The sequence below is a fragment of the Centruroides vittatus genome, unplaced genomic scaffold (genome assembly GCF_030686945.1).
Source record: "Centruroides vittatus isolate TY-2023 unplaced genomic scaffold, ASM3068694v2 contig_425, whole genome shotgun sequence".
In the NCBI taxonomy this organism is placed as follows: domain Eukaryota; kingdom Metazoa; phylum Arthropoda; class Arachnida; order Scorpiones; family Buthidae; genus Centruroides; species Centruroides vittatus.
The window spans coordinates 790,746-807,783 of NW_027122231.1; the positions used below are offsets into that span (position 1 = coordinate 790,746).

At 31.7% G+C, this 17,038-nt stretch overlaps 1 protein-coding gene across 1 annotated transcript in view; it reads left to right on the forward strand.

The window, feature by feature from the left end:
- The window catches only part of LOC136976798 (BUD13 homolog), a 39,859-nt gene that overhangs the window by 22,173 nt on the left and 648 nt on the right, over nucleotides 1-17,038 (forward strand). Inside the window, exons 6-7 of the mRNA XM_067272168.1 lie at nucleotides 1,344-1,459; nucleotides 8,603-8,766. Coding sequence (XP_067128269.1) covers nucleotides 1,344-1,459; nucleotides 8,603-8,766 — 280 coding nt within the window. The remainder of the gene's footprint in view (nucleotides 1-1,343; nucleotides 1,460-8,602; nucleotides 8,767-17,038) is intronic.

The following is a 17,038-nucleotide window of genomic DNA, read 5'->3' on the forward strand; positions in this document are numbered from 1 at the left end:
AATGCTTCACTTGTTGCAGAATTGCAAAGGACTTGCAAGTCATGATATTTTGCAAATATTTCATTGTAGCTCATCTCTCAATTTTAGAAATATTTTAAACAACCTTAACAAAAAAGATCTTTATAAATTGTATAATTACTTTATTAAAATTATGGAAATGCAAAGAAATTTAAGATAATAAAACCCAATGTGTAATAACATTGTATGAAATGTAGTAGTTCCTGTAAGGATACTTTAGTTAAAACTGTATTTATTGTATATGTTTAGGGTGGGTCTATACGATTTTTACTGTAAAAATAATTGTACAAGTTAGAACAATTTTTTGTAAATTATTTAAAACTTTTGTGAATTTCTCGTCTAATTTATGTATTATATTACCCTCTGCAACAGGGAATTATTCCTTTTTGCTAATAAAGATTTGATTGATTGATTGATTGATTGAATATCAAAAGTTTGCAGTTGTTTTTAGTCTGCTAAATTAGAACTGATTAATCGATATGTGGAATGTCTTGAAGATTTGTATTTTCTTGCATAAGAACATAGCAGAAATTAATATTAAAATACAGTAAAACCTGCATAAACCAGAATATCATGGCACTGATTTATTATTTTTTCATTTTGGTAGGTTTCTGTTTTGAATAAGTTTTAGTACTTGTTTATTTTTAATCTTTAAACTATTCAGATAAATGACACAAAATTACATTCCATTTTTATAATAAAATGTAAAAAAATAAATAAATTGCAAGGTTCCAATCTTCCAACATCAAAAATACTGCTTTATGTTTATTTCTTCGTTTGATTCCAAATGAATTTTTGTATATTACAAGAAATACAAATGATCAGATACAAATTCAACATTATAAAGTATATTTTATAATTACATAAAATATAACCACAATAGAAATTTATAATAGAGTTAGTTAAAAAACGCCAATATTTAATAATTTGAAGCACTGAATCAGTGCACTTTAGATAAATAATGATCTCATTTTTTTTTTATTTGCCACTGGCCACTGACCACTGAGTAAACAAGAGTTTTTACATTCAAAAAGATGTTTTATTATCCATTGTTTTAGCTGTTTTTATTTTTGGCTGAAGTGCATTTTGTAAAAAAGTTAAAACAATGGATAATGGAACATCTGCATGAAAAAATTCTTGTTTACTCAGTGGTCAGTGGCAAATAAGAAAAAAATGAGAACATTATTTATCATCTCAACTGCACTAATTCAGTGATTCAAATAGATAATATTTTTAATTTATCAAATTATTCATAATGATACTAATTATATTAGTAGTAATAGTAATATTTAAATAATCAAAATGAATTATTCTACTATGTTTAGGATATTCAGAAAACATCTAAAAAGGAATTAAAACAAATATCAAACATAGAATTAGAAGCAGTTCAGAAAGAAGCAGAGAATGAAGAGGATAATGGAAAAGATGTTGCTAAAACAAAGTAATATTTTTATTAACAATTCAAATAATTGATAGAATTTTGATAATGTTTAAATCTGTATGAAATGACTAGTTTTAAGACTGAGCAAAATGAGTTAGGTTATATATTGTAATAAAAAATTTATCTCAAGAAAAAGTTTCAGTATGACATCAAAGAGTAAAAGTACCAATTTTTTCTGATGGTTGCTGTGTTGGGTTTTTAGTGTTGATTCTATGGGGGTGTGCAGAATGTTTTTCCAACTATCCCAATCTTACATAGTTGAGGTTCCTGACTGACAAGAATGCCAGATGTTTGGGTCTCTGATTTGAATGAAAGTTGGTGAACATGCAACTCTAAACATGAACAATGTCTTACTCAAATGATAGGACCCACTTCTCAAGCATTTTCAAAAAAAAGAGGGTCCTCTGAAAATTGAGTGTTTAGCTTTGGAAGTTGTGTTTCTTGCAACGGCCATAGCCAAGTTGATAAGATGATAGACACTGGTGCTACACAATGTAGGTTTAACCCTTTGCAATTTTAGTTTGCTTTCCTTTAACAAAATTATTGTTATTTTATCATATCATTATTATTAGAATTATTATTTCTTAAGTTCAAATCTTATAAAACAAGAGATTAAAAAAGGTGACATTATTTCTTTTGTTGTCTTTGAAACCATGTTTGATGAATTTGTTGGACTATGAACTTAAAGCCAAGTGTTTACTTTAAAACTCAATCTTATTTCCATCTCCATTTAGTTGATATTTTCTGGATGGAGTTTGCCGTTTGTCATCTGGATGGAGATGGAAATAAAGCCAAGTGTTTACTTTAAAACTCAATCTTGAGTTTGTAGTCCAACATTATTTCTTGTTTAGCAAAAACAAAGTCTCTGTAGGTTTAACTGTTGAAAATGAATATGAAGAAATAAAAATTTTATTTAATGACATACACAACATACAAGAGTTAAATGACATAAAAGACAGACATCAGCTCATTTGAATGAAAACTATTCATCCCAAACTTTTACATCTTTTTCCATTAAAGCATGTTCTTGTTTTTTTGCTTGAGCAGTTTTTTAATAAACAAGTTATATTCCTTATACACTTGCACTTTGTGCAAATTCAAATTTAATGTCATACAAGTATGTTTTACATGAATATATATCTGCATACCACACTGGGATAACGATAAAATAAGACACTACAACCAATAAATATGTGAAATACTGATGTACTGGAAATGGTGTACATTGGGTCTACTAAACATTCAATGTGTGTCAGAATACGTGAGTGTAAATTAGATATACTACATAGTAGTAGTACCACGGCACTCTCCAGACCCTGATATTACAGCAGACTTTCCTAGAGCCCAAATCATCATTACTACCCTACACACAGAACACCTTGAGGTTAGAGGCTGTCTAGATTTTTAAGGCTTAATGCAAGTCCATGTGCATTAATTTTAGGGAAGAGATGTGTGTGGCATACTTTACTTGACAGCGATATTTAGTGTTTGATCTTATTTAAAGATGTCACAGGGAAAGCGTGCGCATAAATTCCCATTATTCGAACTCTTCATCTTACTGTTTGATTTTATGTTCAAATTTTATATTCTTGAATGATTTTGAAGATCCATCTTATTTAGAATTAAGAAAACCCGAGGAAGAACCCAGAAGAGGTTATGAAAACATTTGCTATTTATTGCTTAGCCATACTTCGCACCAGTTATTTATTGCTTAACCATACTCTACAACCAATTATTGGTTGTAGAGAGTCTTAATTTATCGTCTTACATGAAATTGCTGAATTTTGTGCTCTTTTAAATGAATTATATTGCAGCTTAGTAAAATTTATATTAGCTCAGAAATGAGCTATTCACAATGTGCATTTTTCCAAATATTACTGTTTTCAAATTAGTCTGCAACTAAGGAATCTAGACCAATCAATATCACATTACAAAAAAAATATCATTTAGGTAGGTCCTGCCATCATTTTTTCAATTTCATCACTGTGGCACCAATGATTTTTTTTTTAAATGATAGGGTAGAGAAAAAATCATTGTAAATAAGGTAAATGTTTTAAAAATTTTCTGGTTTTTTTATTAAGCAAATAAACACTTATAACTTTGCGACCATTAAATGAGAGAGTTTCAATAAATATTCATTGTGTAAAGCTTTTCAAGGTAGCCAGAGTGGCATACATTGTAACCAATCATTGGTTGCTGTGCTTCAATACCCAATGTAGAAGATGTAATCAATAAATTATTTAGGTAAATATAAAATATAACACATGGCCGACGGTAATACATTGTATAAGTATATAAAAACAACGTTTAACAAATTACTTTGCTTTTCGTTTATTCTTCCGTCGTTCGCTACCAGTTGACCAGTCGTCTTCTGGAGCTATCGCCACTTTCCGTAAAAATTACAATTTAGGTAAATATAAAATATAACACATGGCCGACGGTAATACATTGTATAAGTATATAAAAAAACAACGTTTAACAAATTACTTTGCTTTTCGTTTATTTCGTCAATAAATTATATTTTTACAAAAAATGAAAAGTGCAAGTGGATAGATGTTGCATTCCAGTGATAGTCTAGCCATTAGTGTGTTTGCATATCAGATGTTATCTTAGTGGTTTGTGTGTGGTGGCAGAGAGACAGGAAGAAGAGAGACCATCTTTAGTGCCAGTGTTGCACTCCAAAATGTTGGACCTACAGGTGCAATATGTTGCAATGAACTTTTTTGTGAGGAAAATGGTCAGAAAAGGCCACAAACTGCTGAAGGCATCCACAAAAATGGCAGTTCAAGTCATCATTTCTTTAATACAATGTGTCATGTCACAAGACACTGACTGTGAACCAGTATTTGGCTGAACACAATGTCCTATAAAGCTAGTGGAACTGAGTTGAGGGCCACCTGTATGCAGGCAAAGAAAACTGCTTTGGGAAAACACATTTGTCTTTGGGTTGGATACATAGTGAAATGCAGTGCTTGTTTTCTTCTTGTGATAATGAACCACAGCTTTCTGCCACACAAAACTTTAAAAAAATAACTGTTGTGTGGTCGATTGTAGTGTTATCTATATTACTGTGTTGCCAGGTACAAAGTTAACCATGTGCAATAGTATTTTTTTTTAAATTGATATTAATATCGATAATACGACATATGTGTAGAATCAATACATTAAGGCAAAATGATCTACAGTCACTTCTCAAGTTATGACCACCTTGACTTATGACCATTTGCACTTACGATGAAAAAATTTCATAAAAAAATATTTTAAAATGTATCAATTTTTTATAGTTTTCATCATATATCATACATATATATCTTGCATGCTTCTGGTGATTGATTGTGTCATCTTTAGTTTTGTTCTGCAGTTAGTTACCCTTCACGTGTGCTTGTGTAAGATGGCTAACTGTTTTGTTGTTAAGTACAGTCATTTCTCGACTTACGACCATTTCGACTTACATCTGAAGTTGCGAAACTGAACCTCGTCATAAGTCATTAAGTGACTGTATTGACTAATGCAGGCATTACTTTGACTGTAAACTGCTGAATGTATGTACATATTATATATTATATAAATATATACTTATAAATAATATATAAATTTATCAGGTCAGTCCATAAGTCCTTGCGCATTTTTATGACCTTGAGAAAAATCTTGTTTTGCTGTTAAAAATGTCAGTCTGATGTGATAATTTTTACACCGAAGTGTTAAATTGGATCTCATTCCTATAATACTGTTCAGAATTGTGAACGTTTCAGTTGTTTATTTTCGTTAAAATGGAAGTAACCGACGAATATAAAAGACACGTTTTATACTTTTTATTTGGTGAGAATGCTACAAATGCAGCCAAAAAAATAAATACTGTACATAATCAAATCGTAATTAGTTCAAGGACTGCGCAGAAGTGGTTTGAAAGATTTAGAAACAACGATTTTAGTGTGGAGGATAAGGCTCGTACGGGAAGATCCGTCGACTTCGACGACAATGCTCTCTCTGCACTAGTCTGCACTGAAAAAAGGCTATTTCTGAATATTTTGATTCAAAACTGAAATCATTTTACGAAGACGGGATTAAAAAGCTACCATCGAGATGGCAAAAAATTGTACAAAATAATGGTGAATACATTATAGATTGAAATAAAATTTAATTAAAATCTTTTGCTGCTTTTTTTGTAGATAAAAATACGCACGAACTTATGGACTGACCTGATATAATTTATCAAATTTCTATTTATTAAATATATATAGTGTTACATGTAACATACAAAATTCATACAGGATAAATTCATATATTGCAAGAATGCTATTATTTCTCAACAACAATCAAATGAACAAAATGTTGAAACAAAAGTAATGAATATGAAGTACTAAACTTTAAAATTATCACATTGAAAAATCACTTGTAAGATCATCATCATCAGAATCTTCCTCACTAGAATGTTTTTGTATGGTTGAAGCAGATGATGGTTTCCAAGTGTAACATTTTATCATCATTGCTTTTAAATAGCTCCTTTGCTAATAACAGTGCTTCACTGGAATCAGTAAGAACTCGATTTTGTAGTTTAGTTTTTATTAACTTTAATTTAAAAAAAATACATTCAACTGCTGCACTTGAATGAGGAAGCAATAAAAACATCTATTTACTGCCAAAGTAAAGTAAAATAATATAGAAATATAGAATAAAAATGAATGTTTTTGAAAGGTACTAAATTGAAAGTGTGAGATCCCGGGGAGGTAAGAAGGTGTCGTACCACTTTTTCCGGCTACTCACTTGTCCAGGATGGCTGTTACGTCGACGGCGCGTTACGCGTGACGCGAGTGGAGGAGAGGAAGAATGGGGTCGATGATAAGGCGAAGCCGACAGTCAAGAAAGACACCATTTTATAACAAAACAAGATTTATTAAAAGCGAAACGAACAAAACTACAATTTTACCCTCGTATACAAAAAGGGGTCCGGAGAGAGAGAGTTTACAATTATTTTTCATACCTCTTAACAAGTCCGTAATAGACGAATATTCTCTCAGAAATGACGATGATTTTCGGGATGACGGAGAATCAGTTAATGGGACGATGGCACGTAGAACCTTAGAATTCGTAGACTGGACAATGGCACTTAAAACTTAAGAAACTTAGAAACTTTCAGGTTCGGTCGACGACGCAGTGCACTTCGTAATGGAGAGACGATCGGAGAGCTCTTTAGGGGGAGAAGGAAGTGTCTTTTATGAGTTTTTTTGATGGGAAAACCTGTCACGTGATCGATAACGGATCGCAATTTGGGCCATAGGTGTTCCCGGGCTTTAAATAAACGACTAGTTCGGACGCTAACTATAAACCATTGTGCAAGATGATCTACCTGCTCCGAAGGAATAACGGCTTGTTGACAGTTAGGGGACGATCGTTGCCAGTCAAGGGTCAACAATTTCCCGGGTATGGAATGTTGTTGATTAAGTCGTTTATAACTGGAGTGAAATAATTCAGAAATTTTTAGTTCTTAATTTCTAGATTTCACAAAAGGAAAGATATTAGGATTTCATGAATAGTACTAGGAAAATGGTATTGGATATCTTGGTACTGGAACAGATAAAAAAGTACTAGATTAATACAAAAGTACTAGGTGGAACAACACTGGTGCTGCCTTTGTAGCCCGATTCTGTTACCTGGCATCACCCCTCGATCTAGTTTCACCGTTCTTTCCACTAGCTCTATTGGTCGAACATCCTCTGCATTTACCATGCTTGACTTCCTCTTATTTGTTCTTTTTTTCTCGAATTGAAAACTGTGTTGAAGGAAAAAGGTTTCAAAGACATTGGAAGTCATAGAAAAAAATGTGATAAGAACTATAAAAGCCAATTTCAAAATCCAAGTTCCAGAACTATTTCTGGCAGCTCTAGCCCCATTAATCAAACCCCTCGCTTAATGGAGGATTTGATTATTGCACAAAATTAATTGCGGCAATCCATTTATATATGTGGCAGAAGTTTTAATTAATGGCTTTACCAGTGCTGTCTTTACTTCATATAATCGTGTTAATCACATATGGTATCTTTGATATACACAAGACCATTGAGGGATTAATTAACCATGTTAATCAAGGGATACCTGTGTATTGAAGATCTATCTTAAGTGGCAATAAGTGTTTTCATTTAGTTTTTAAAAAAATACTTCTTGAAACTATGGAACACACCTTGTATATAAAAAGGATGTCATGAAACATTTTAGGGTCCAGCTCAATAGCCACCATTAAAGATAAAACTTTGAAACTGCTAAAACTTGATAGAGCATTTCAATGAATATGTGATTGATTTTTCAGAAAGTTACAATTGTAAGTTAGAAGTTAAGAAGCATTTTTCTGTTGGATAGAAGTTTGTTAAATTGTTTTGCTTTTGCTCTCTAAAATAATTTATTTTGTTTGGAACCAAGTAAAAATTTTATTTGCATTTAATGTTCTATCACTCTATATGTTACTGTTAATTAAACGTTAAAGGAAAATTGCTAATTATAAACTGTTGTAAATTTTGTGTCATAATTATTGTATTTCATTGTTAACAAATACATTTTGTTAAATTTTGAACTTTAACTGTCTAAAATTAGATATAGTGCTGAGATTTGTGATCTTATCTCATCATAAAATTATGTTTGGACCAAGTTTTTAACATGATTGCATAAGTTTGAGTAAAGGACACTAAACTGTCACAAAAATTTTTAAAAGAATTTGATTTGTTCAATAAATATGCAAATATCTCTAGCACTACTGAAGAGAATCAACATCTGAGGAATGACATTTGATTTAGCTTCTTGCACATCTTTTGAGACCAATCTCATCAACAGTGGTTTGGACAGTGATAGTGACATTTTGCCTTTTTTTTTTTAAATGCATGTTACATGTAAATTAAGGAGTTATGTTACACGCAAGTAAGTTTTTATCACTAGAGTTGTGTAGATGTTGGAAAGGTGATTCTAACAAAAGGTACTAGAAGTCAACAAACCCTAGAAGTGAAAGTTTGACTTCTAGGGTTTGAATAATTTGGATTGGAAATTTTTGTTAGTGTGCTAAGTAAAGATTAATCATATTAAGGTGCAATGTTACTGTACTACCCTTGATAATTTTTAAAGAAATGAACAATTTTTGAACCATTATTTTTATTATAGCATTGATGAAGATAATGCAGAACCAGAGGTTAAAGGAACAGCTCTTGCACGGTACAAAGACGATCCTGAACTTGAAGATCATCTGAAAAGCATATTAAGGGAAGGTGATCCAATGTTGGCCTACATCAGGAAAAAACAATTAAAGAATCAAGATGAAACTACTGGTATGATTCATATTATTTAATCAATGAATGCTTAGTTTTCTGTTATGTTAACATGGTAACTGCCACCATTGAAAAAATGTTCATGTTCTCTGGGCCATTCTCTTTGTTCTATAGAATTATGTTCTTTTCGTTTCAGAAAATTCAAATTTGCTTATTGAGTTGATTTTTTTTTTGTTTTTAAATATGTTTGCTAATTTTGAAAGTTATATTCAAGGTACACTATACATGCCTCAAGACTTAGATGAATGAATTTATATGTACAGGCAATATACATATATACATTGCATAAACATAAAAAAATTAAAAAATCATATGCTAAAAACAGTGATGTAACGAACATAACTGGCACCCAGGGCATGACACTTTATTGGCGCCCCCCTCCAGAAATACATATAGTAATATAATATATAGAATTTACTCATAATAAGAATATAATACAAATAATAATAGAATGTAGTACCTACTTTAAAATATCTATAATATATTACGAATAGTTACTATTACCTTCATGCCCCCCCCTCATTACGCTACTGGCTAAAAATAAACTTTGGTTTGCTAGGCTAAAGAAAAGTTAAAGTATATTAAACTCCCAATTATCTGGGTATGCATGGAAAACACGGATAATTTGAAATGTCCCTCTAAACTATTAACACGTTGACTGCTACGTGACTTTTCGGGATTCTGTTGTAAAACGCCAACTTAATTTAATTATATTATATTATTAAAAACTCTAATCAGAGTACATAGTAATAATCAAAAAGCATATAGAATGTGTTTTTCTTAAAATAAAGGTATTACGAATTATCTCATAGTTGGCTTATGTAACAGAAAGCTCTTCGCTAAAGCCAAACTACGAGTTAATTAGTGCACAGACATGATTCGTCCTGTCACTTTGCTACAGCCAATCAGAGATGTGCGTCTAAATTCATTAGTAATAAATCGGATATAGAGGTGAGCACATCACATTTACGTCTTTTTTGAGTGTTATTTTTTATTTATTTTTGTAATCAAATTATAAATATCCCAATATGGATAAGAAAAGACCACTGACTAAAAAACAACTTGATTACTACACTAATCTAAGTGATTCAAAATCCGACAACATTTTTGGTGAGGATGGTAACGACAGTAGCGATTATGTACCATCTGAGGATTCAAGTGAGGACAGTGATAATGACGTCGTCTCCGAACCCGAAGATGAGACTATTCCCGAACCTGAAGGCAATGACGATGCGTCTCAAGAAACCACATCAAATCCAAACGATAATTTGTGGACAGAAACTCAACAAAATCCTGAACTATTTATTTTCCAAGAAAATGTTGGTTTGAAATTGGATACAACAAATCTTACAGTGCAAATGCTGGTAGACTTATTTTTTTCGGAAGAATTTCTTGCATTACTGGTTGAACAAACCAATTTGTATGCTGCACAAGAAATTGCAAAACAAAGAAATAAAAAAATCTAAAAGGGGTATCACAGTGGAAAGACGTCAGCACTGCAGAAATGAAAGTTTTTATTGGACTTGTATTACAAATGGGCCCTTGTTCTTTTCTTTCAATAGAACATTACTGGAGCACAAACAAATTGTATAATATAATGTTTTGGCTACCACATATGAGTCGAAATAAATTCCAATTGTTACTGCGTTATTTTCATTTAGTTGATAGCTCAATACCATCTTCTGACAGATTATATAAGGTAAGACCTATACTAACTCATTTCAATAATATTATGCACCAAAACTATGTGCCTGATAAAAATATGTGTATCGATGAATCAATGATGTTGTGGCATGGAAGATTGCATTTTTGCCAGTACATAAAAAATAAAAAACACAAATACAGTGTCAAACTGTATGAACTATGTGAATCCGATGGTATTGTTATGAAAATATCAATTTACAGCGGAAAATCTGAAGGAATTGACAGTAATTTAGGCCACACTACTGATGTCTTACACTTACTTGAAGACTATCTTGATAAGGGATATACCGTATACATGGATAATTTTTATAATTCTGTTGCTCTTGGAAATTACTGACTACACGAAAAACTTGTGTGTGTTGAACTCTGCGAAATAACAGAAAGGGGAATCCCAGAGATGTGGTAAATCGAAAACTGAAAAAGGGGGAGATTATTTGGCAACGAAATGGTCCTGTTACTGTATGTAAATGGAAAGACAAACGAGAAGTCCTTACCATTTCAAACATGCACGTTGTTGAAATGGTAGAGGTGTTCAATCGCAATGGAAAATGTTCGATGAAACCGAATATAATTCGAGATTATAATCATGGAATGTCTGGCATTGACCGATCAGATCAAATGCTATCGTACTACACAGCTCTAAGAAAGACTATTAGATGGCCCAAAAAGGTTGCATTACATATTATAGAAATATATATACATAATGCGCACAAACTGTTTCAAAAAGCAACTTCTTCTAAAATAAAACTTATAAAGTTTAGAGAAGCATTCGTCAAAGCATTGATTGGAGAAGAGATTCAACCAGTTTCAAAAAAAAATTAGATTGCAAGAGCTTCACTATTTACAGAGTATCCCACCTACTCAGAAAAAACAACATCCGACAAAGCCATGTCGAATTTGTACCAAAGCTAAAAAACGCCAAGAAACACGTTATTTCTGTCCAATCTGTCCAGAGAACCAGCCCTTTGCATAGAAGATTGTTTTAAAAATTATCACAAACAATAAAAATATCATTTTGCTTTCGATTTTGAATAAACTTTTTATGATTATATTTTTCTGTTCATTTATTAATAAATGTTCTGTTCATGTAAGCCAAACTTGATTTTTTGTTCTTGCCCCTGAAGCTATCTATTCATATTTACACTGATATACTACGAATTATGTCGTAGCTGCACAAATATGGCAAGGAAACAAACTACGATATAACTTGTAGGTGGCGTCCTAGGCAGGAACGGTAACTACAAGTCATCTCGTAGTTGGCAGTCAACATGTTAAGCTGAAATGCATATTTAGTCAATAAACATAAAATGTAGATTTCTTCTGTTTTCAAAAATGTCATGTGGAAATTTAAATTTTACATTTCTATGTATAATTGTTACATATTTTAAAATTATTGTTTTAATTTTAGGGCTAGTGGGATATATTTTTTGAAATTACTGTTTATAGCTTAAACTTTGCCTACTGCAAAATAGTATTCCACGGCTAATGACTTACCTCACTTCTGTCCTTTAGAATTGACAGTTGAGGGATGAAAGAAAAGCCGGACATTGCTTATGATACATTGTGATTTTACAGTAATTCTAATATTTTGACAATGCAGATAGAAATCTGCACATGGATAATCAGAAGTTTTGTGTACTATACATTTATAGAAATGTTTTGAGGTAATATTGGTAGTCCACAGAGTATATTGTGTAATCAGTTGTTAAGGCACATACCTTATATCTTGAAGCACCAGAGGAAACTTCTGTTGAATCATACGTGGTACCTTGTGGTGGTTAATGTGTTAAACATATTTCTTAAAAAAATGTTACATAAACTAATATATTCTGAAAGTAGTTTTTATTAAAATAATGTGTAGTTAATGATATTGGATGTTTAATGAACCAGACATATTTATAAAAATTTCGTAAATGCCTATTTAAAATTATGCATGAAGACCAAAAAATATTATTATTATATTGATAAATTTAATAGGAATGAAAAAAATTTCTTTTGACATTATTGTCTTAAGTACATTTACAACAGTAACAATAATCATTTCGAATTAATATATACAGCAAATTCTTAATTCATTATTGAATTATTAATCATTTTTCTTTGTACTGTAAATAACTTCAATAATGACAGAATGAAAAAGTTTTATATTATTTAATAACAAGTTTTTTAATACAATAACAACTTTTAAAATAGAATTATTTTATTTTTTTAATTGTATAAAATCATGTGTTAGTTTTTACAATTATTTATATAATTCTATTTGGATTCTTTTTATGGTACAGGATTATATTTTTTTACAGTTTCCATTACATAAGAAAACCGCTATTTGGTATGGATTATTTCATATCGATATATGAATGTTTTCATTATTCATTCCTGCTTCGTTAACTATGAACTAATGCAATTTCAGCCAAAATTTAGACAAAGTCATGTAGTTTGATAATTCATTTGGGATATTTGCCGTATTTTAGTAATTTGGATAGGAACATATTGAAAGTTGTGCATATTTACAATATTTGTAATATGTTACCAGTACTTAACTTATCCTGAGTATTGTTCATCTTGCAGTCTTATTCACAATTGAGGATTTATTTATTTATTAATTAAAAAAGAGTAGAGAGATTATCTGTTTAGAAACTGACTTTACCTCTATGGAAATAGTAGTTGCGAAGTGGAAGTAAGAAGAGGAAGAGATAGTGCTTAGGGAGGGAAAGTAGATAGGGAAAGATTGAAGATGAGTATGGGAACCATGGGAGCCTGCTTTGCCTAATTAATAAATGTAAAAAGAAACATTGAAAATACAGTATACAATGGTAAAAACTATGTATAGTTGTACAGTAGTAGTGACACTGCAGTACATGAATAAATGTAGGGTATTACCCACAGATGAAACACACTAAAGGTACAATACTGATAAGTGATTACATAAAATTGAACAGGTACAGAATAGCTTATATGATAGTATTACAAATTCATCGCATGCTGCAAAGCATTGCAGTGGATATGTACAAGAGAGGACAAAAGATAACAAAATACCAATTAAAGTATAGACAAAATATGATCATGGTAATATGTACAATAAAAACTTGAACCAGTAACAAATTACAGACAGCAACCAAAGCCAATATAAATACACAATTGATAGGGAAACAGTTGTGCCATATGTAGCCCAATTACATGCAGCTGCACTGTTGGTTATGTCGTATTCATATCTTGCTGGCTGGTACCGATCATTGCTTCAGTTTTTTCATTTTGTGAATGAAGTCTGTGAGTTTACTCAATAAGTGTTTATTTTTAATTAAGTCAACAGGGTTGGGGGGTCAGTTTAGCCTAGCCCAAAGACATTCTTGGAAAAGTTTGTTGTGTTGGTCTTCAAATTTGTTGCAGGTGAACATGAAGTGCATGGCATCATCTTCACTTTCCCTGTCTAAGTCACACTTGTCTTCGATTTCTTTGCTGAAATGGTGTTAATAAGAAGCAAAGTTTCCGTGCCCAGTGAGGCACTGGGTAACCTTGGTGTCCAGACTGAAGTACTTAATACTTTTAAGATAACTAATAGAAGGAATGAAGCTATGGCAGAGTCTCCCAGTATCTGCTTCATCCCACTACTTTTGCTACTGTTCAGTAGCTATTTGATTAAGTTGTTGTTTTAATGTGGAGAGCCTTGCAGAGAGCCTTGAATAAGTATGATTTGAAAGCAATTTACAAGCCAACATGGCAAGTTTGTCAGATAACTCATTGCCCTTATGAGCTGGGATCCAGTTGAACTGTAGATTAAAGCTTTTACATAGTCTTAATCACTTCTGCAGCTAGGATGAGGGGTTCCTTTGGCGATTTAGAATGTTAAGAGCAACCTTACTGTCTGTGAATATACTAATGTTTCCTTTGTAGTAGTTACTGTTGCTTTGGATATGATGAAGAGCTCTGTGAATGGCCCATAGTTCAGCCTGTACCACCATACAGTGGGCCACCAATCTGAGGTGGGCTTGGTAGGTTTTCTGTTCTCTCCTGTTTTATATAACAACCCTGATTCTGTACTGATGTCACTCTTGGAGGCATTGGTGTAAGCAAACCAGTTTAAATATGTGTTAGAAGTTGCACTAAAGTCAGTGTTTCCCTTGTAATTATTTATTTTTGATGGGTGGTGTTGAAATTCGTTGTTCATTAAGTTTCTGTCCATTCCAAAGGTCTTGATTTTGTTGATCAGTTCCTGACAGCCTTCAGGAAGGCCATTGATGGTGATTGAATTCTTAATATTTTTGTCTGTCCAGTTGCTGAAGTCTCTTTTGATTAGGGACCAGCACCAAGCCATATTCTTGCCAGGGATGTGAACAGAGTCATTTTTGCCATCACAAAGAGTGCATTTGTTGCTGCTGTTACAAATTTTGATAGCAAAACTCCTCTGGAGTGAGAGGAGTTAAGTGCATTGTGCCAAACCAGTATTGCATACAGGATGGCTGGTTCAATTGCTGCCTTGTAAATAAGATGGTAATTTTTGGGGTTTATACCCCACTGCTTACCAGTGATCCATGTTAAAATGTTACTCTTTTCTTTAATGTTCTTTTGGAGCATATCCACATGATGATACCAGTTTAGACACTCGTCGAAGAGTAATCCTAAATATTTCAGTTCCTGGTCCATCTTTATTTTGTTATTATTGATGAAAATGCCTGGCGTGTGCTGAAGATGACTTCATTTATTTTTCCTAGTGAGCACCAGTGCTCTGCATTTCTCGTAATTAATAGGAAGTTTGTAGATCCTGCTCCACTTGCTGATTTAGTTTAGAGTGTCATTTGTAATATCTGTCAAATGGTTGCAGTTTTTATGGATGACCAAAAGCAGGAGGTCATCTGCATATACTTGTATCCTTATATCTTCATTGCATGGGAAGGAGTATAGTTAGTCGTCAAAAGCCAGGTTCCAAAGGCCCGGCCCACAGCGGGATTCTTGTGGGCATCCCCTGCTTATTGGCCTGCTGTCTGTAAGGTCACAACTGAGGATTAAGAGTTAGAGGATCACTTTACTTTTAAAACATGATTACTTATTTTTACTCTAAATTGGTGGTTCTCAACCTTTCTGAAACCATGGAACACCATATGCTTTATTACAAGGATATGGAGTTTTATTAGAAGAATCATTAGCATCAATATATTTGAAACTCGATAGGCAATTCCATGTTTACTATTCTCATGAAAAAATGAAGCAATAAACTAATTAACTCTATTGTATTGAATAAAATAGAACAGCGTTCGATTCTTTTCGCATTCCATGATCAACGAACCTGACGAAGACTGCTGTCTGTGAGGTCACAACTGAGGATTAAGAGTTAAGGATCACTTTACTTTTAAAACATGATTACTTATTTTTACTCTAAATTGGTGGTTCTCAACCTTTCTGAAACCATGGAACACCATATGCTTTATTACAAGGATATGGAGTTTTATTAGAAGAATCATTAGCATCAATATATTTGAAACTCGATAGGCAATTCCATGTTTACTATTCTCATGAAAAAATGAAGCAATAAACTAATTAACTCTATTGTATTGAATAAAATAGAACAATGAAAGTGTCTATGAATAAAGTAATATGTTGTATATTAGAATAAATTTTGCATAAAACATTAAAAAAATTTTTCATGGAACACCAGAGGCAAGTCTGTAGAACACCAGTTAAGAATCACTGCTGTAGATCCTTGACTATGAATATGGATAAAATTGATTTGTTTAATAAATTAAAAGTAACAAAAAAAAATTTGTATTTCATAATTTCTGTATAAATAATCTATATTAGTGGGTTTAATCCTATACTAAAATATCAGTTGTAAAATGATAATTTAACTTACAAAAGACTATATCATAAATAAATCAACAAATTATAATTTCATAAGCTGCATGTATTATTATTTATGGCTCCTTATGTGTAATTTTGAGGTCTGTTCAATGATACTGGAACTAATGTTTTCAATATTTAATCAGTATAGTTTCATCTTAGCATTATTCCAAAAAAATTAAATTGAATGCTATTTTAAATTAGATTTAAAATCCTATAAAGGTTTTTTAATTGAAAAATATTAAAAATGAAGATCTTATCTATATTTTAAAATTACATTCTAGATATATGCCTATCCTTGCTGAGGGTTGGTCAGACCAACAATGAGAATGACTGGGTGGTGAGGAAGGAATCTTTCTCAAAAAATTCTTGGAGTTTTTTACTGCCTAGATTTGATTCAGAGTCTTCCGGAGTGCCTTAACCACCTTGGCCATTTGGTTGTCTGAGAATATATGTTAAAAAAGACTATGGCTGTAATGGAATGAGTAACATCAAAAAGCAATGGAAACTTAACAGATGTAAACAGAATTCTAACTTTCAAAATATATGAATTATGTAATTAGTAATATATTCATGTAGTTTTATATTCTTGTTTGAAGATCATTCTATATTTAATTATTACATTTTAAATTTTATTAAACAATTAATAAAACTAATATTGAACACATCTACTTATAATAATAAATTAAGACTAAATTTATGAATTTAACTAATTGATTATTTGGTGCAATACTAT